General features: G+C 31.9%; 2 protein-coding genes across 2 annotated transcripts; both read right to left on the bottom strand.

Moving 5' to 3' along the window:
- Positions 1-1,149: 1,149 nt before the first annotated feature.
- Positions 1,150-11,819, bottom strand: LOC132721455 (uncharacterized). Its single transcript, XM_060705762.1, has 7 exons — positions 11,607-11,819; positions 10,400-11,345; positions 7,815-8,168; positions 7,205-7,417; positions 3,869-4,681; positions 3,205-3,609; positions 1,150-2,889 (listed from the first exon to the last, which is right to left on the bottom strand). Exons 2-7 carry the CDS (start codon positions 11,027-11,029, stop codon positions 2,662-2,664), a joined length of 2,643 nt encoding a protein of 880 aa, XP_060561745.1. The 5' UTR covers positions 11,030-11,345; positions 11,607-11,819; the 3' UTR covers positions 1,150-2,661.
- A 6,131-nt stretch (positions 11,820-17,950) lies between these two features.
- Positions 17,951-21,308, bottom strand: LOC132721452 (uncharacterized). Its single transcript, XM_060705760.1, has 3 exons — positions 20,624-21,308; positions 19,722-20,131; positions 17,951-18,626 (listed from the first exon to the last, which is right to left on the bottom strand). Exons 1-2 carry the CDS (start codon positions 21,293-21,295, stop codon positions 19,886-19,888), a joined length of 918 nt encoding a protein of 305 aa, XP_060561743.1. The 5' UTR covers positions 21,296-21,308; the 3' UTR covers positions 17,951-18,626; positions 19,722-19,885.
- Between the last annotated feature and the right edge of the window lie 294 nt (positions 21,309-21,602).

Consider the following 21,602-nt stretch of genomic DNA (forward strand, 5'->3'; position numbering starts at 1 on the left):
AAACCAAAGATTTTGTCCTAATTGTCAAAATAAAAATTGGCGACGAATTTCATTATTTACTTGAATGTTGTCAATTTAACGAAGAAAGAAAACGATTTTTGAAAAAAGTATATTATCAACGACCAAACATTTTTAAACTAGAAAATCTTATGTGTACTAAAAACAAATCTGAATTTCTCAAATTGTGTAAATTTGTTAAATGTATTATTCAAAAGATAAGAACTTAACTATTCATTGAAAATACTTGTGTTATTTATATTACATTAGTTCTAAATTTGTAATTATTGATTAGCATGTTTCGTTTGTCACCTTTTATGAGCCTCGTATGATTATATCATTTATTGTGAATTCCTCATATTTGCATGTATACATGTATTGAGAGAAATAAAGATTATGTTATGTTATGTTATGTCATATCTAATTGTTTAGTAACCAGTCAACTGTATAAATACAATGCAAACATCTTTCATTTAAAACACAACAGTCTTTTGTTGCCTTTCACACCTTCACACCTCTGTTCAATTTATACCAAAGTAAATAACAACTTTTTATGGTGCTAACAACATCACTTTTTTCACTTGAAATGGGATTTTTTAGAATAGAAGAAATTAATTAGTGTTTATTTTGCTCTTTTACTAGTAAATACAAAGTAATAAAAGATTTTAATAAGGATATTTTAGGGTAATGAGTTCTGTTCATCTTCATTTAATTTTTACTTAAAGTCTTTGGTGCTTTTTATGATGAATACTATGTTAACATTTGAAGGAATATTGCAGCAAATTACTTTAGATTTGATAACTTACTTTTTCACAAAAATAAATTATAGTTAATGCAATTTACAGCTTTATTTTATGTGAAAAATTGATGTTATTTTTAATTTTATCAAAACCAAAAGTACTGGGTAATGCAGTAGCAGTACCACTTTTTAAGACAGTAATGCAGTACCAGTACCAGTAGTAGAAAAATTTTGTAAGAGTAATTCAGTATCAGTACCAGTACTTGCAAAATCGCTGCAGTATATACTGCAGTACCAGTACCAGTAATGCAGCTCTGCTGCCTGGTAAAATTTTCATTATTAAGAATCTAACGAAAATAGTAATTATGCTTAGTTACCCAGTAATATGGTCTACTATTAAAACAAATCGTTAATCTTATAATAGTAAACATTTTTATTCATTTCACCATCCTTTTTATGTAATATCTTTTTCAATTATACAAAATTTTGGCAATTTCAATCTGCCAATCTTACAAGAGAAAGGATTAAGATCTTTATATCCCTCTATTATTGTACTTAATCGTATTCGGCAAATGTCCACCCTATCCCCCAATGACGTCATCCAAGGGCGACAACTTGAATGCGGTTCTATATACATAGCCAACTTTGGATTTGAGCCGAGAGACAATGTGACAGCGCGATAACACGCCGCACGCCAACACACCGTTTGGCGTGCTTCGTTAGCAACAGCACCGTTTGGTTCTTGTGATGCTGTCGCTAGCGACAACACGACGCACAAAAGTGTTTCAAAAAAGACACCATATAGGTAGGCGTGTTGTCCAGCTTGAGGAATACATAAATTGTATTTTAACTGTCAGAAATTTTAACGCTATGATTACGTTTGCTAGACGCTAGTTTGTTTGTCCTTAAAGCGTATACACTGTGTATATCCAGTAACGCCGCAATGTAAAAGTAACGCACGATTCGTGCAATAAGTAACGCAGAATTGTGCAATAAATGGCGGATAACTGACAGGATTTTCAATGCAGTAAGTAAAGTGACCAATATATTTTTTTATTTAACCGAACTGAAAAAAGGGAATAACCGCATACGGCTGCGAATACATTAATCTTTATCCCTCATCAAAATTATTTCCACGACATTGTTAACTTTTCAAGATCATTCGTGAAATGGTAGCTTAACTAACGCTTTGAGCGAGATTTTGGCTTTTTGTCGACTCTTATAAGTACAACAATGCATATTATACCGAATAATTTTGATTTTCGGTAGGCAAGTGACATTTACTAAACTTCTGGTGATATAGAAAATTGAAATAAGCTGATAAAATGTTATTTAAATCGTTTTTATGAAGTAACTCCGATGTACGTGAATAGTGCTTCTGGTTGTTCTTGAAGCGGCAGAGAAGATGTGTTTATAATAGGTAAATAAACGTCCGCGAGGGAACAATCATGGAATTCATTGTACGACCCTTAAACAATGGCATCAGATTCAATTCGAGTAACCAAAAGTAATTCTCACCGAAATAATGTATTTAGGTCATGTATTTACATGAGATTGCTTAAAAGAAGATCCCACTAAATTCAAAGCAATTAAAGACTTGAGACCATCGACATCCGAAATCCAAACTCCAGGTCGTATGCCTATTTATCTATGTTGTTAAGTTTCAGAAATCTATCAGAGATAACCGCCCCTTTGAGAGAACTATTGCTGTATTCACATTGCAAGAACCTAAAAGTGATGTATTTAGAACAAAGTAATCTGAATAAACAAATTAACAATATATACAGGTTAATTTCGTCGTTCAACAAAAACAATGAGAATGGTATAGTTGTAAGACAATGATGTCATGTTTTTATCTTTAGTTTTTTTTTTCTTTTGAAACGAAACGTATTAGATATGTTACTAAATTGTTGGTGATAAAGTGTTTAGTGTTCAACAGAAGTGCGCATTACATCATCTATATCTAGCACTCGAACTTGTTCAGGTAGATCAATTCTGATTCCAATTGTTCCATCTCTGAATTCGTGCATAACTGGTGCTACAAGACAAATATATCCACCTGGTTTAACCTGGGAGTAGCTGAAATACGGAAATGGGTTGTCTCCAAAATCATCTAAATAAAACTCCACCTTACTTTCTTTGCCATGTTCATCCTGAAAGGTTATAGAAAAAATATCTTTCTAGAACCTAATTTAGAAATCGGTCAAACTTTTTAACTAAATATATATATCTTTAAGGTGTGTAAATTTCAACATTTCCGGTGAAATGTTACAAATATTTACCTAATGTTCTTACATATTTGTTCATTTATTTCCTAAAATTTTTGAAATTTTAGATAAGGTTCAATGGTTAATTGCTTATTTTCTTATCTTGCCTATTAATATACATGAAGCATGAACTGTTACAGTCATGTCAGTATTAACTATGATTTTATCCTATATACCTTTGATTATTAGATATATATATACCTTTAAGTATACGCCATGTCGCATCACGTGCGCGTGATATCTATACATGAATGCCACAAGTACATATTTGTCATTCCATGAATCCAGAAGGTTAAAAAGAGAATGCAAATATTCATCGGGGATATCATCAAATGCTGTCACAACTTTAAAGTCAGGAAAGTAGGATTTTGTCATTCGGATAGCTTTTTCTAGAGAACCGTCAGGAGGGTTTAATCTAAAAAGTGCTTGCTCTCGAGTCAATGTTTTGTAAAATCGCTCTCTTGGACCTATGTAAGTCTGAAAACCAAAGGAATAATCTGGCGGATGTGCACTTTTTTCCTTTTCTGCCATAGCTGCCATAGCGGCATTTTGTTCTTGCTTTTCCTTCCAACATCTGAGAATCCGTTCGTCTTCTTCAGACAATGCCTGCATAGTACCAAACGCAATTTTGTTTAATTTGTTCTGTCGATTTAATTAATCGTTATCAACTTAATTAAACATTTTAATTCTTATTCATTTATAGTATAAAGTATTTGCAATAACCTCTTGAGATAAAAAATAGACTTGTATTCTATTTACCGGAATTAAAGAAATAACATCAAAGTATTGATTTAGCTAATGGAAATACTAGATAAAAAGGGGAAGGATACAGGATTTCTTACATATTTTAAAAATAAGTATGTACCTTTTTACATCTAGTTTTATGTTGAGTCCAATCTTGTCTCTGACATTCGGCCGAGCAATAAAAAGTCTCCTTGCATCTCGAACACGTCTTTAAACACCCAGATATTTTGCAAAACCCACATTGATTTCGGATAGATTCTCCTTTAGTTGCGTTATTTGATTTGCAATCGTTACTCGATTGGGTTTCATCTAATATATTTGTAGCGCTTGTATCATTTTCAATGTTATTTAGAACAGTCCTATGACTTTTACATTCCTCTGATTGACAATCCTTTTTATTATCGCTATTTTCTTTTAAAATATCATCAATAGGTATTGTACGAACACCTTGTGTTTTCAAAGAACTCATTTCTTTATCTTTTTTTAATTGTATCTCATCAGTATCAGGTGACAGACTAAGACTTTCAACCATATCACTTTCAGAACATCCTGTTTTTTCATGATTGCCCTTTTTCGCACTGGTTACATGGTCTTTCCGCACTGTAACATCAAGTTCCTGTTTAACTCCCTGAGAAGTCAAATTTGCGTTCGTTTCGCTTTCATTATAACTATGTTTAAAACAGCCTACTTTGTGACTTGGCCAGTCTAACGTCTGACATATTTTAGTGCAGTAGCTCACCTTTAGGCAGCGACTACATCGATTTGAACTTATTCTATCACAATACTTGCACCTTAGCACATAAACCGACATCCTAAAAATATGAAATAATTTGCTTCTTTTACATGTTTTACATTCTTTTCGAAAATAGTTAAAAACGAAAGAAGAATTTTCGGAAAATCCAAAGGAGATTTGACTGGTTAACAGGCGTATTAACTGATAAATAACGAAAAGATATATATTGATTTGTAAAAGTTTATGTGGTTGCAATGCTATACATCACTTCATATTCATTTGGCTTGTTTGTTATACATTTGAAATATTTATATAATTTTACAGAGCAGACGAATTAATGTGCAATCAAATCATTATAATAATTGATGAAGTATAGAAAATGATTTTTCTTTTGAATCAAAACAGATTTCAACTTGATATTAAACTTGGCTTTATGAAATATCATAAGAAGGTATTTTGTACCATCGTTCATGTAATAAATTGTTTTTCATAATTACAAAAAAAACATTTCAATTAACTCTTCAATTCATGCGTAAATCCTGTGTCTGTGTTCTAGTTATTAAGTTATTATCGATGTTCATCGTACAAAAAAGACATGAACTTTGGATGAAATTACATAACCTTATATAATACTATCTCTAGTATAAAAGATGTTGTTTATTATGCCAGTTCAACTATGGTAACAGGTAATTGTAGTCTGCCTTAAATGTGTTGTGACTGGCTGCCCTTTCAGGATGATACTGTCTTTACGAAGAATGAAATAATCAAAGTTATAGCAAGGCTAGAGGGATCGGGGGACTGCAAGAATAATTGTTAAAAAGTAGTTTTACTATAATATTAATATGTTATATCATATATATTAACAATGTGTTTGCCATATGACAGAGGAACACTTTGGGGAATCATAACGCAAAATGTTTGTATACAAAGCCTCTGATGAAATCGCTATTGACAACGGAATCATATGTATCAGCGAACAGACAAAGCATTGTCAAAAGAATTGAATGGAAAGTAAAAATACTACATCTTCAACATCGTAGCTTCAAATATGAGTTGTTGGCGAAACAGCATAAATGAAATGAAAGATACATCCTTATAAATTTGACAATTTATTGATTCTACTTGTTCAGTTTTGAATTTCATTTAAAACTATCAGTGACAAATTATGGCATGCTCCCAGTATAGTTTTTAAGGCTACAAAAACATACTGACTCAACTTGACATTTCTTTTCAAGTTTTGCGATGGTTTTCCAAACATGGTATCTACCTAAAATACGCATGAAACATAAGGGTAATGCACATACATAAATGCCGGGTACCTAGCGTTCTTTAACCTTTGGCAGATAATCCGGACAAAACACACAACAGAATACCAATAAAAGGCTCTATTTTTCCAATATACCACATAAAATAAAACATTTCAACATCTTCTTTTAAACATTCCTATCTCATCTTACAGAAGAAAATTGTTACAAATTGTTTCGCCACAGTTACACCATATTTAGATATTTTTGTAAGGACTGGAGCAGAAAGTGAATCCGAAAATGACGTGGAACTTTAAGAGAACGGTAACAAATTGTTTTATATACAGTTCTCTCCGTTCTTGACCGAATAAGTACACAATACGTAAAGGTCGTCGAATTCAAATCACTTGCCACAAACCACTGTGTCTTCGATTCTAGTCAGTTTTCATGGGTCTATCTGGTGCCGATTGGCTTATTGCAAAAAGGGGGCCACCTGAGGTTTTCTCCAAAAAGTAAAGCTAAAAATCGCCAAGACTTTACATGTCGGTTTTAAATTTAAATCCAAAAAAACAACAACATAAAAATTTGTAATGTAATAATTCAACCCGACAAGGGGTTTCGATATCTAAAACAAAAGTATTCAAACAAATTTCTGGTAAAAAATATTTATTAAAAAAATCAAAAAATGTTCAAGTTTCCTTTCGTAAATTAAAAAAAAACCGTTTTAAAACAAATTTTTTTTTTCAAAAAAAGACGTTTACACATGGTTTTATGTTATTTTTATTTTGCAACAAATAAAATTTAATAATTTATGTGCATGTATATAATTCAACATATGACAAAGTAACGATATTTGCTTTGTATTCAGAACAAAGTAATCTGTATAAATAAATATATAGATAAATGTACTTTCGTAGAGTTAAACAAAAACATCGAGTATGGTTTAGATGTATAATTTTTGTCACGCAAAAATGACGCCATTTAAGATATGACCTTATTTTTGTTTTCTTTTGCAACCAAATTGACTAGTATAAAATTGCTTTATATTTTGCCGTCTTTCACATTATTATCAATATTTGATTTGAATTTGTATTTATCTATATATCTGCTAGGTTGACGAGATTGTCTATTTCTACCCTGGTCTAGTTTCTTTTGCTCTATTATGTGTATAGACTACAATTACATTAATTCCTAATATATTTGTTTTATTTTAACGAACCTTAAATAAACCACGGAACCTGCACTCTTCTTTTTTCGACAATTTTTGTCACGTGAGATAGTGTTTTTCACTTCTTCAAATACAACATTATTTAAAAGAGGGAAAATACAACAAATAATCAATACAATAAATGATACATGCTAGTTACAGAGTCTGTAATTCTTCACATAATTTTAATACACATGTATTTAAGACATCTAAAGAACTTAATCAGCATTCTCCGTAAGCTTTTGGTTATTCTTTTACATAAGCAAAATATCATTTTTGTTGTTTCGTGTTAGTCTGTAAATCAAGAATTTTAACTTGGTCTGGGTGGTCAATGCGAAATCCAACAGAACCATCTCGGAATAGGTGCTTGGCTGCATTAAGGATACATATGTAACCACCGGGCTTCACTTGAGAGTAACTGAAGAATGGCGACGGGTCGTCATTATCAAGGTGAAATTCCACCTTACTTTTATTGTCACAGTCGTCCTAGAAAGAAAAGACGACATATATATGCACATACAAAATTATCTTACTTTGAAAATTATAGCATTTTAACTTATCTATATACATGTAGAAGTTTCTTTATAAAAGATGGTGGTTTTATGTCATCGAAATAAAGGGAGTTAACATTAATAAGGCGACAAATAATGGTTTTGGTGACGACTATGATTTCTTTGTTGTTACTTTTACAATTGTTGTTACATTGTATTTTCATTGCTTATTTATTTACTGTGCATTTTGGTCAATATGAGATTATTTAAATATATATCTTAATTTCCTAATATACCAAATACAGCCTTCATTTATATTGGTTGCCCAAAAAAGAAATTCGATATATTGTTATACCACATCTAGAAAAAGAATACATCTTAATATGGCATACCCTAAGATGGACACCATGCCGTATAACATCTTCGTGATATTCATACATATAAGCCACGAAAACCGTTTTCTCCTTCGGTGGCGTCGGCGCAAACGGAAAGAAGTTAAACACTGGCTGTGATGGGACGTAAATGATGTTTGTCACCAGTTTATGTGACGGAAATAATCGTGTCGCCATTTTGATCGCCTTGCGCAGAGAACCTTTCCGACAAGTGGCACTTATTTGTGACAGTTGTTGTGGAATAGTTGGGGGAGGTGCAGCTACGGATTTCGAGCTGGATGGAATGATATCTTGTTGAAGTGATTCGGTTGTGTTTTGGTCCTCATCTTTCTCCTCATTTTCCTCGCCCGATATCTTTAAAAGCAAATCAGATTAAATCATTTAGATAAGCATGACATAAACATATGATGATAGTATGCAACCCTTTCTTTAAATATGCATGTCTATAGTATTAGTTATAGAATTAATTATGGAAATTGAGAACAAAGGTTATACAGTCCAATATAAAGGTCGTAAGTTTTTATTAGTGTGGTAGCTGGGTGGTTGTTTTATTCATTGTGTTGTTGTTGTTTTTGTTTTTTTTTTGTTGCTAGACGATGGTTATTATAAAAGCGCAATTTGCTGCAGCCGTGGAAATATTTAACATATATAATCGTCATTATTTCACACCAGCAAAAGAAATCTCTATCAGATACAATATATTATTAATCTAGTCTTGTTTCCATTTCAAAAGTCTAAAACCTTCATATCAAATCTAAAATCAACTCTCAAATATTTATATTTTATAATTGATTTCAAATCTAATCTAAATCAGACGAGGCATAAGCCGTGTCTAATACATGTTTTGCAGCTGTGTACGAGTTCAACAGAATCAGTGTTGTTCTCAACAACGTATGATGGCCTTTTTAATACACATTTACGACATTTGATATAGATAGTGTGAACTCTGAAAATGAAAACGAACCTATTTGCATTGTTGAGACCAATACTGATTCTATTGGACTCGTACACGTGTAAAATCCTATATTAGACTCGGCTAGCGCATCCACCCCTACTTAACGCTGGTCTTTCACATTTTGGTGATCTGATTAAATGAGAGCCCTCGACACTTCCGTTGAAGTGCCCTCGGCCTAAACATAGCTGAAAAAAGGTAAACGCCGTTTCTAAAAGTACCCAATTTAAAAGAACATGCTTGTTTTGTTTTTCAAAATTCCAAGAATGCTATGCCACGTAGAAAGATATTCTCATCATTTTGGGTGCAATTTTGATACGAAATACGTCAAAATGACGTTGCTAGAACTTTTACCAAATATTAATTTGCTTACTTTCTATTACGTTGACATACATCATATGGTATAGCATTCTTCGATTATTGAAAAACTAATAATATTTTTCAAAAACGGATATTTTTAGAAACTGTTTACCATTTTAGTTTTGTTTTGGTCGATGTTCTTACAACTGAAGTATCGAATCGAAGGCTCTCATTTAAACAGTTTACCAAAATGTGAAAGAGCCACCTTTTAGTAGAGGTGGCCTCGTCAAATAGTTTTGACAGCTGTGTACTCGTCATTGAACACAACAATGTTTAATAAACCTCATAGTATTGATCACTACCAACTAGCAGTAGTGTTAGATATAAATTATCATAAACTATAAAATTCACATATCAAAACAAAATTTTAACAACACATGCGCTATCAATAATTATATAATTTTCTGCTGGTTTAAGCACACGTACATGAACTTGGTTTTTCCCAATATATATTTACTTGGGCTATTTTAGTTGTTTCGCTCATATTCATATATCGGGAAAACCCAGTGTGTACTAAATATAGCATATCGATAGATTTATAGTGAAATTGAAGTAGCAAAATATAAACAAATGACATCCACTCAAAATACTAACTACTTATTTCAAAGCATAAATGGTTCAACCAAATGGTTACCTATACAGAAATTGTAATAAATGAAAATAATAGCATTTTGAGGGCATATTAATATATGGGCCTTAAACAATTTAAGTATTTTGAGGGCATAATGGACCTTAAACAATATAAGTATTTTAATGGCATAATGGGCCTTAAACAATATAAGTTATCTCCATCTGCCTTAGAACAGAGGGTAGAGTAAATGACCATTTCAATGTTTTACTAAAATCTACTGAATAGTTTTGTATTATCAAAAACAATCGTTTTGTTGAAAAATGTATTAAAATGTTAAAAAAAAAACATTTTAAACAAAAGATAAATTACTATATATAATACATATACGAATAAAAACGATACGTAATTTATGATTTTACATTTGTACATAACAAGTACCATTGAATCACATGATTGTTTTCAAATATATAAATAATATACAAGTATCAATTAAGTGAAATATCATGCAATAAATAAAATTCTAAAACATCGTTCAGAAATATCTTTAAGTTTTCAGTATTCCATTTCATAAATTAATGCTTATAAATATCAATTGAACAGATGGTATAAAAATCGGAAAATTAAATACTCGTATATATCACTATCTTAGACAAATTTTACCTTTTTAATACGAAATAAATATCAATATCTAATATACTTTACCTTTTTGCAATTTGTCTTATGCGTTTGCCAGTCTTGTCTCTGACATTCTCTTGAACAATAATAGACTTTCATGCATCGTGAGCATTTCTTTGAGCTTCCTTTGGATGAGCATAAAGCACATATATGTCTTTTCGATTTTTCTACAACCTCTTCTGTGTGTAGGTCAGCTTCTTCCTCTGTTTTAGAATCATTACCACTGCTCTCACTATCTGATTTGTCTTCCGTTTCATTTTGAACTTCGTCCTCCTCATCATCATTGTATCCTGTCGAATCATATCCGCTGCTTTCGCCATTGTACTCTTTCCTCATTTTATGAAGAATGATCCCCACAGATCTGTTTTCGCCAGAGTTACCGTTTGCCTCATGATGCTCCTCAATCTTCCTCAGATTATTTAATAAACTAAATATACCACATAAACCTGATTCTGTGCGCTCTTTCGCTAGTTTAGCTTCATTTTCCTGTCGGCGACGTTCCTTAATGACAATGGCTTGGCATTTTTGCTTGTGATTTTTCCAATCAGAAGTCTGGCACAATTTTGTACAATACTGAACATGTTTACAACGGCCGCATATTTTCAAGTTCGAACCCTTTTTGTTACAATATTCACATCGAATAGCTCGATCACCCATTTTAATCTGTCACCTACCTATATTTCACAAAGATATAGAAACTGATAGTTGAAGCTATGCCAAATAATGGTAGCAACTGGGATTTTCAAAATTATATTTATAGTCACTGGGAACCCATTTAAAAGTTAACAATGAAGACAGAAGGTTCATGCTGATAAGAAATATGATAAGTGTCTGATAACCATATTTCGCCGCGAGGTAAAACAATTTTAAAACAATTTTAAAACAATCTTAAACAATATTAAATGTACAATTTAGAATTAAATCTCAAGCCACATCGATTGTGAACCCCAGTCTACCCAATTTGCCTCTGACCCTGAAAAATAATGAAACATAAATTTATCTTATTTATCTTATTTATTTTTTTATTTTTATTTATTTATCAATTTTATTTATTTATTTATTTATTTTGTTATTTGTTGTTGTTTTTTCTTCTTTTCAATTCTTATGATAGTACAGTAGATCTATCATAATGCCTAGTAATAACCAAACAAAATTTCATTAGATCTACGTTTAAAAATATTTTAATCGTTTTACAGTTTACATAAGGGTCGAAAATAATGTAAATAAAACTAACCTACATGCATTTGAAGTATTTCAGTCGACACGTGTACTTTTTCCTGGTGTCAATTAGTCCAACGATACAGTCTTCTAATAAGTAAACGTGTCACTTTCCGATCGTACGTGTATTCTTTATGCTATGTGCCTTAAATAAAAGCTTCCTCATTAAAATATTAATGTTTTATTTGTTTGTTTACTACTTGTGTCTTGCTGGTTCCCCTACCTTTGTAGCGCACGATAGAGCATTTAACTTTTCGCAAGGAAACAGAAACGTATACGGTAGGATGAAATTCCCAATATCCGGGATCCAGGACGCCGTTGATTCGGGATAGTATTATGTACGGTAGAACTGTGAAATAGTTCTTTATACTTTATAGTACTTAAAACTTAAAATGGTCATATTTTAAGTTTGTATCTGTTGCATTTGTGTGATATCATGTGACTGTTTCATAGTTGGAACAGGATTTTTGTGTTATATTTAAATATATTAAATTTTGCCATGAGTTGAAGTTAAAAGTTTTTTAAAAAATAGCGTTTCTTGTTGATGTTTTTGTTGTTGTTGAAATATTTACCACAGAAGGTCTTACTAATTTAGGTACATACGAGATCAATAAAGTATAATTTAAAAAAAAAAATTTAATTAATATTAACTAAAGAACACAAATAACAAGGTTTATCAAGAGACGAAGATCCGAATTAAAATGACACAGTTAGAGATCATAAATCATTTATTTAAAAGGTTTGGGGCCAAATATATAATTATGTCTGTTTCCCCTTCCCGACCCATTAAAATTACGTTGGGTACGTAGGTAGGTATGATTTTTTTTATGTGCATAATAATAAATAATCTGCATAAATGTATAATGAACTATTAAAATTAATTTATTAAGTGCAATAGTTTATGTACATGCATTACCATATTCAAAACTGACATGTGCAACAATTTATTAATTATAATCTGAAAAAAATCTTTTGGGTAGTGGCAAATTTGTTGGGTAACAAAGCGAAAGGGAAACAAATTAAATTTAAATTTTAGGCCTGGGAATAATAAAGATATTCTCCTTCATAAGAATCAAAGAACAGTACATGTTAGCGTCAGTATATTGATATATCACAGGGCGAGAAAAACGTGCAGTTCGGCCGGGACTCAAACCCGGGACTCTCGGAATATCGTTCCGTGTGAGTACCGACTGAGCTTTCCGGCCGCCTACACATCCCCCAACCCCATAACAGATCTGAACCGTGACAAATTTTAGAAAAGTAGTGTCGTAGCGCCAAATAGAATACAATTTGAAAATGGATCGTATTATTGTTCCGTCGCACCGACTTACTATTTGTTACCATATACGAGTATAACGTGGTCTTGATTGCAATTTTGATGTTGACTACTTAACATTTTGTCCGATTTAGATTCAGAACTTCATTTACAATAAGCTAAATTTTTAAAGGGATTTTTGACTCTTAAAACGAAAAAAGTGACTATTAGATGGTGTGCAATATAGATGTGTTATATGCACCTTTTGGACTCTAGAAATGAAAACGAGGCTATATGGGATATGCATCTTAAATCAAATATAGTTTCTTACTTTAGATGAATAACTAATTTAATTAAAGTGGCACATGTTCGACAACACTGATCACTGATTAACGTTCATTAAATTATCTTCAGAATATTGCGATTACCGATAAGATCTTTATTTCGCCCAAAATAAGAATTACCTGTATTATTGAGTGTACATATACATTACGAATCCATTTAAAATTCATTCAACCTATAACATATAATCTGTTATCTTATTTTTCATGTGAAGTGCAGATGGGGATAATGTTCTAATTCACCATACAACATAATTTATACAATGTATACTTTTTCTGCAATGTGACATTTTCCGAAGAAAAACAGTGTGTATTTTTTATATGTATATAAAATTAGGAGATTTTCGAAACCCCACACTTCACAAGTGTAACAATAGGTAAAACTATTTGGCCGAAAAGCTTAAGTTGAAGATCAGTAGAGAAAACACTCTACTATACAAAAGATGCAAAGCATTATTTGCCTGAGAGGCGAGCGATTTTCTAGCACTAAGAAAACATTCCAACGATAAAAATACCACTCCTAAATATTTATTCTCTTTAACAGAAAGTAGAGCTCAATGAGAAGGATTTTTTTTTTGTCATGAAAGTATAATGTAAACATGCAAAAATACTAAATTACTATATCTCTACTAATTGCTAACAAGCAACAGAAACAATAGATGGTTATGAGTTACTTTTTAGAAAGACAGAACAGAACACTACTAATAGAAACTAATAAAAAGAGGCTTTTTTGTAAGGTAAAGTTTGTTTAGTGTTTTCAGAATAAATACGATATATATGGCTGTATAGTGACTGTATTTATTAAATTGTATTATTCATTCAACATGTGGCGCACAATTGCAACGCACTAAATAATTCAACATTACTGCTTATAAAAGCGAATAAAGCTATAATTATATTTAGTTTAAACAAGAATTTGTAACAGAGTTGCCAACGACCCCCGCCTCGGGAAGCATAAAAATGTGCCACTTTTAAGATAACGTCTTATTATTGTAACTATTTGTGCCAAGTATTTTCAAAATCTCTTGAACTATGAAGAAGTTATAGATCATCGGACACAAAATATACCCTATTACAGACTATGTTAATCTTTGACCCCTAAGTGTGACCTTAGAGGTAGAGACCCATGTTTTGCGCCTGACATATCGTCTTATCATTGTGATTATTTGTGCAAAGTATTTTTTTTTAAATCCGTTGATCTATGAAAATGTTATGGACTGGACACAAAATATACCCTATAACAGACTATGTAAATCTTTGACCTCTAAGTGTGACATTGACCTTGGAGGTAGCGACACAGGTGTTACGCATGACATATCATCTTATCATTGTTACTATTTGTGCAAAGTATTTTAAAATCTCTTGATCTATGAAGAAGTTATGGACGGGACACAAAATATACCATATAACAGACTCTGTTAACCTATGAAACTCTAAGTGTGACCTTGACCTTGGAGGTAGGGGTGCAGGTGTTGTACTTGACATATCGTCTTATTATTGTGACTATTTGTGCCAAGTTATTTCAAAATCCCCTGAACTATGAAGAAGTTCTAGATCGGACACAAAATATACCCTATAACAGACTATGTTAATTTTTGACCTCTAAGTGTGACCTTGAACTTGGAGGTAGGGATGCAGGTGTTGCGCATGACACATCGTCTTATTATAGTGACTACTTGTGGCAAGTATGTCAATGTCCTTTGATCTATGAAAAAGTTATGGATCGGACAAAAATATACCCTATAACAGACTATGTTAATCTCTGACCTCCAATTGTGACATTGACCTTAGAGGTAGGTGACCGGTTGTTGCGCATGACACATCGTCTCATTATTGTGAACAATTGTGGCAAGTTTTTACAAAATCCCTTCAAAACAAGAAAGTTATGGACCGGACACGACATTTATCCTCAAAAAGACATATTGACCTTGAATTAGCAAGTGCGACCTTGACCCTGGAGGTATGGGTTTGGTTGTTGCGCATGACACATCGTCTTACTATAACAAAAATGTGTGCCAAGTTATTTTAAATTCCTTTGATAAATGACAAAGTTATGGACCGGACACAAAAAGTGTGACGGACGGACGGGTCGACGTGCCAACATTTTTGGGTTTATGTGCTTTTTCTTTTATCTTTTTGTGGCATTTTTCCCCATAAACCAGTAAAATTACTAATTAAACCAGTCGGTTTATGGGATTTCCTTCTTTCTTTAACTAAACTTATGGACGGAATGAAGCTCAAAGACCATTGGATGTTCGCCCGGACAGACGGACGGACGGACAGACGGACGGAGCCTATTTCTATATTTCCCTTTTTTCTTCAAAAAGACGGGGGACAACAATATTTTATTTATAAACCATTTCATTTCATGATAATTGACAAGAAATAACTTGTACGGATTGAGTAGGAAGCTTGAAAAGCTTATTATTAAGCTATATATTTGCTGCATATGGATTGAAAATATGTTTATATTGTAATTAAAATAATGGCAGTATTTCAAAAGTAAAAGAAATGTGTGAGTATATTTTATTGTAAGTGTGCTGTGCATGCGTGAAATTATCGCCATAGCTACTAAATTTTGTTCATTCTGTTTACGCTAAAATATGACATAGAAGTTCATGGACACATCCTACTGCGTAAAAACATAAGATAACACATGTTTGGAGTTGAAAACTGTTCATTTAGTAACAACAATGAGAATATATTTTTATATCAGTTGCAAATCTAATCAATACAAGTTAACTTTTTAGACCAATATTTTTTTACAAATCTGGGTCAAATTTTTTAACTAATAACATTACTAAACACTGTCAACGAAAACAAATCTTGAAACACTAAAATACCATACATCCTAAACAAACAAAAATAGCATAAACCTATAACAAATTGTATAAACAGTTATCAAAAAAAAGCGCCAATAATATTTTATTGCATAATTATATAAATATACATCAATTCTTTTACATCAACAAAATTACACAATATACAAAAGTGTTGGACCAAAAGTTTTTACAAGATTATCGTGGGCCCTTCCCTGTAAATGTTTAGCATCAGTTTCATAAAGTAAAGATAGTTACACATCAAAGTAAATATGCATTAAGTAAAGAAAAAAAGAAAGAAAATGTTTAAGAAAAGTTGCTGTATTATGTAACAGTTGTGTGTCAACACTACCACCAACCAATTCCCCATACGAAGCAGATACATGTACCCATTTGTTGATTCTGAGAAAAAAATAACAAAAATGCTTGTTCTAGTTAATAAAAGTAAAAAACGAAATAGTGACGTTTATGTAAACATTTTGTTTCTTTGTGCAATAACAAACAACATTCATGTTTTAGATTTGGAAGTTTTCGAAACGTCAAACGAAATAAGTGATCATTTCGGAACCTACATTTTTTAAAATAAACCATTTAAAAAAAAGTATGGAACTACAATTAATAACACTGACTTTACTAAATTTAATACCCTTATAAGAATTTCGATTAGTCGTTCATTATCGATGAAAATATTGATATTGCATGTGAACTTTTTACAAAAACTTTTATAGATATTGCTAAACATTACATTCCTACATATATTGCGTTAGTTAGGCCTAAAGATAAACCTTGGTTTAATTCCGAAATTCGAATAACTTTGCGACTTAGGGATAGACAATTTCATAAAACATTGAATTCAAATAACATATATGCATGACTGGAATAAATACAAAAGAACAAGAAATAAGGTTAACAATATATATATAAAAAAAAATCATGCTAAAATCGTTTTCTATAACAATTTAGAATTTTCAATAGTAATATGATTCGCGCAAATATTGGAAAACGGCTAAATCTAAAAAAAAACAAAACACTACGGTTAGTTAACTTCAATCCAGCTAAAATTGTACGTACGTCAATCGAAATCGGCCATTTATACTTTAATAATTTTCAACCTAATTTTGTAGACCACCATGAACATGTAGGTGTCACATTTAGCCAAGACGATAACTGGCATGAGCTCATCTCAAATATCGTCTCATTTGCATCAAAAATACTAGCGCCTACACCTATAACTAATAACATTGATTAACACTGTCAACGATTACAAAACTTGAAACACTGAGATATCTATCATACATCCTAAACAAAAGAATAGCATACACCTATAACAAAGTATATAAACGGTTATCACAAAAAAGTATCGATTTTAAGCCACAAATAAGGAGGGTGGAACTGCGTAGAACAAATTTCTGTGTAAATTATCTGAGAAAGGGTGAGAAAACGCTAGAAAGTGGAAATTTAGAACAAACATTTCTATTGGCTAATGCTGCATAAATTGGTATAAGCCGATCATAGATTGGCTAATCCAAATAAGGATGCTGAATCTAACTATTAGTAACTAAAAAATAAAAAGAGAAGGAAAGATTAAAATAGCGAAAAGAGAAATATGTTAAGCATCAGGATCCAACAACAAAACTTATTTAATGATTTGATGCAAATAGTTTATGAAACGACCATATATAAGGTCATGGACAGTTTACTGTGTTTAATTGTTTTTTTATTTTTTTGTTGTTGTTGTTTTTTTGTTTTTTTTATAAAGTATTTCATCAGATATAGTATTACACACTTTAAGGCATGAAAATACAATGCATACAGCATGTACGTATTAGTAGAATAATCGAATAAAGAACAAATGTCAAATACTATACATGTTTACGCATACAATTTATGTCTTTCAAAATCATTAAAACGACGTTTTAACAACAACACGTACAGTTTTGTTACGTTTTCAAAATATTATTACATGTATAATTATTATCTTTTTTTTCAGAATCATTAATAACAGCAAGAATTTCGCGAGAAGTCAACAGAGAATGCCTTTATCTTGAATTTTAAAGAAGCTCCACTTGGGTAAAAATGCCTTAAAATATAAAAATTAAAATTCTTACAAGTGAACCACTTAAAATGGAAAAATCTACAAAGGATAACAAAGAAATATTACACCCAGAATAAGAATGAATATCTATTTGTTGTGCAATTCTTAGTCCGATTTCAGTGAAAATAACGTTTTTTTTTTTTATTTTTGTGTCATTGATAATAATTATGAAAATAATGGGGTGAGGGAATCATCTGAAAATTTGCATACAAGTTATTTGTGTAGTACAAAAATCCTAAGTGGAGTTCCTTTAATAGTGCATGTTTCTATTTTAACAGTAAAATCAAACAAAAGAAATCATGTCGTTTGTCTAATATCATTCCCATTCTAATGTTTATAAAATTTTAACTGCTCTCGGATTCTTTACACGAATTACTAATGTTCTATCACCGAGTAGGTGCAGTACAGGATTTAGCAGACATACATAAGCACCGGGTTCCACTTGGGAGTAGCTAAAGTGTGGCGCAGGATCATCTCCGATATGGTCAAGGTCAAACTCCACCTTACACCTATTGTCGCTTGCATCCTAGGAAAATATCAAAAGAATTACAATATATATCACAGTAAGATTTCACAAGAGAAAGTAATATTTACGGAGCGCAGCCACAAAAATATCTAGTAACTCAAACACACTAGAAAGACACCCTGTAGAGCACCGCACGGAAAAGATTAAGGCGGGAAAAAAGACTCAGTTTTTTCATAAGACATTAAGAAAGATTTTCAATGAAAAGCACGCGGAAAGACTATATGAATGTGATGCATAAGTTTAAATGCTAACATTGTCGTATTTTCTTTCATATGTGTGTAAAAATATAATGATAAAAAAATTAACGGTGGAATACTTATTTTGCTATCAAAATTACTTTTGAAAAGGTTTAACTTCCAACCCCCCAACCCCTCCCTCTTCCACAAATTATGCAGTGAAACTCTTTTAGTGCATAAAATAAACACAAAACATTTAATAATAGCCTATTTATGTAAAGAATTGTTAAAATATGATAAACAAGGTCAACTAGGAAAGGCAGCATTCAATATTAACGCAGCCCCTACACAACCCAGCAACCCCCACACGACCCATCAACAAGAGCCAGTGGCAAGGAGCCCAGGAGGACCCAAACAAAAACAGGATAGGGTATAAGGAAGAGCATGGTCAGGTCAACCACTAAAATCATACATACGAAGAAATTATTAGTAACTGATAAGGAACTCAAAGAAAACAATTAAATTATTGATTAATAGGCCCATAAAGTCAAAGGGCACATGGGAAGGGAACAGGAGACCGGAGACGGGGGGATAATTAAAATAAAAACTAGGGGCAAAGGGAAAGATACTTACCGTAAACGAGAAAACAACAAGGGACACAAAAGTGTCACCAAAACAGTAAGAAACAACAAAGACATACATCTGAGGAACACAGAGGGGCGCCGCCTTGGAACAGTCAGCAGCTTTAATACTGCTGGGGAGCCTGAATGTTTAAATGACTGAAAAGCTCTCTAAAAATCAGATAAAGTACATTTCGTTATCTCGATATTTTTGGACGGTCCCGATGACTTCGAGATAACGAGAGTCGACTGTATACCAAGTTATGTAAAAATGTTGGAAATATATATTATGTACCAACCTTAATATAAACACCATGTCTCATCACATCGTCGTGGAATCTGTATATAAAAGCCAGTAACACGACTCTAGAAGGCTGCATCAAAAATAGAAAAAATGGTAACGGGACATCAGGGACATCATCAAAGTCAATTATGATGTCATACCAGGGGAATAAAATTCTTGTCAAACACAATGCCGTGTCGAATGACCCCACTGGTCGGGCGCAATTATCAGAGCTTGTTTCAGTGGAAGCGTCTGGTACATTCTGTCCAGCGAACTATCGAAGCTGTCCTCAGAATCATCAATTATAATGTTGTTCAAGCCATCAGTTTCCTCAGTAACCTCCTTACATCTTCTTTTGTAATCTCTTCGTTGCCTCGTTTTCTCCTCGTATATTTTGTAAATTTCTTGTTCTTCTTCTGTAAGTCTCTACGGAAAATTTTAATCAAAAGTAATCCGAAACAACTCTATACACAAGAAGTATAAAATGCCACAATAAGATTAAAATTGTCCCTCATTGTCATAATCTTAATAATTTATTATACATTTTTAAGCATCGCATACACCTTTTGCGGTATAAAATTCTGTCAACAGATACAGTTCACTTAACAAAAATCATGTTATGATTTCGGTACTTTGTTTCAATATGTTCTATCCCTATGTTATATAATTTTATAACAAATATATTACTACATGTAGATAGATATTTCAAATCACACATTTTGTTATCCTGTAATATATCTTATCTTTTGATGTATCTAGCTATATAGTTTGCAAGTTTATTTAAATATCTCAGTACATAGATATTTATACAAAAACGCGAGAAAAGGAATCCACAATAAATATAATACCATGCCTAAAGTGGGCAACTTTCATTTTAACAAATAAATCGTGTACACATGATAATAAACAATAACCTACCTGCACACATATTTCTTTGTGAACGGACCAATCTTTTCGTTGACATTCTTTGGAACAGTAAAATGTACCCTTGCAACGGTTACACAATTTTGTGCAGTTAGGCTTTGCACAATCACCGCACTTGTTTTTATCTTCCTTATCTTTGCCTTTTACTGGTTGAATGGAATCGTTGGCGTTAGTCACTTCTAGGGAAATTTTCTTAACTTGATCTATCATGGTAGAATTTGCAACCTCTGTAGCTGACGGGTTATAATTATGGTCACTATGTTTTACAATGTGGCTAGAATGACCACTAGGAAACGCCTGTCCGACCGAATCCCCAGCAGCATTTTCCGACTCGGAGACAGGTTTATGAAATTTTCTTTCAATTTTACTTTCACATTCTTGACTTTCTCCACCTCTTTCGTTTAACGTTTCGGTATATCCGCCATCATCCTTTCCAATACTTTTTTGTTTATTTTCGTTGGTATTTTTCCCTCTGCCTTTACCGGACTTTTTCTTCGACTTAGCTCCCTTTTGCTTGTTTAAAACAGTTTTACTTTTTCTTTTGTTATCCGACAATCTTTTATTATTGCAGCTTTCCTTACAAAATATTAATTTACCTTTTTTTTCAAAATTGCGTAATTTTGAATCAACTCTTTGGCAAAAGCAACATCTAAATAACGTTGCCATCTTTGATGGTTAATGATACCTCAAACATTATGAAGGGTTTATATTATAATGGGCTGATATCACTTTTTAAAAAAACAGTTTTCAGGAAATATACTTTATATACATATGTATATAATATATCAGGGTGAAAGGATAATGATTAATCTATAAAACAACATAGATAGTTATATTTTAGAAAATAAATTAGACACAGTAAAGCATGTTTAAAATTATCAAAAATAGTTTATCACTATAATTATGAATTGTGATAATGGGCATTGTTTAATTCAAACTGAACACGACATCACGATAATTTTTGACTACCTAT

The sequence above is a fragment of the Ruditapes philippinarum genome, unplaced genomic scaffold (genome assembly GCF_026571515.1).
Source record: "Ruditapes philippinarum isolate M1 unplaced genomic scaffold, ASM2657151v2 ctg9400_1_1_1_1, whole genome shotgun sequence".
In the NCBI taxonomy this organism is placed as follows: domain Eukaryota; kingdom Metazoa; phylum Mollusca; class Bivalvia; order Venerida; family Veneridae; genus Ruditapes; species Ruditapes philippinarum.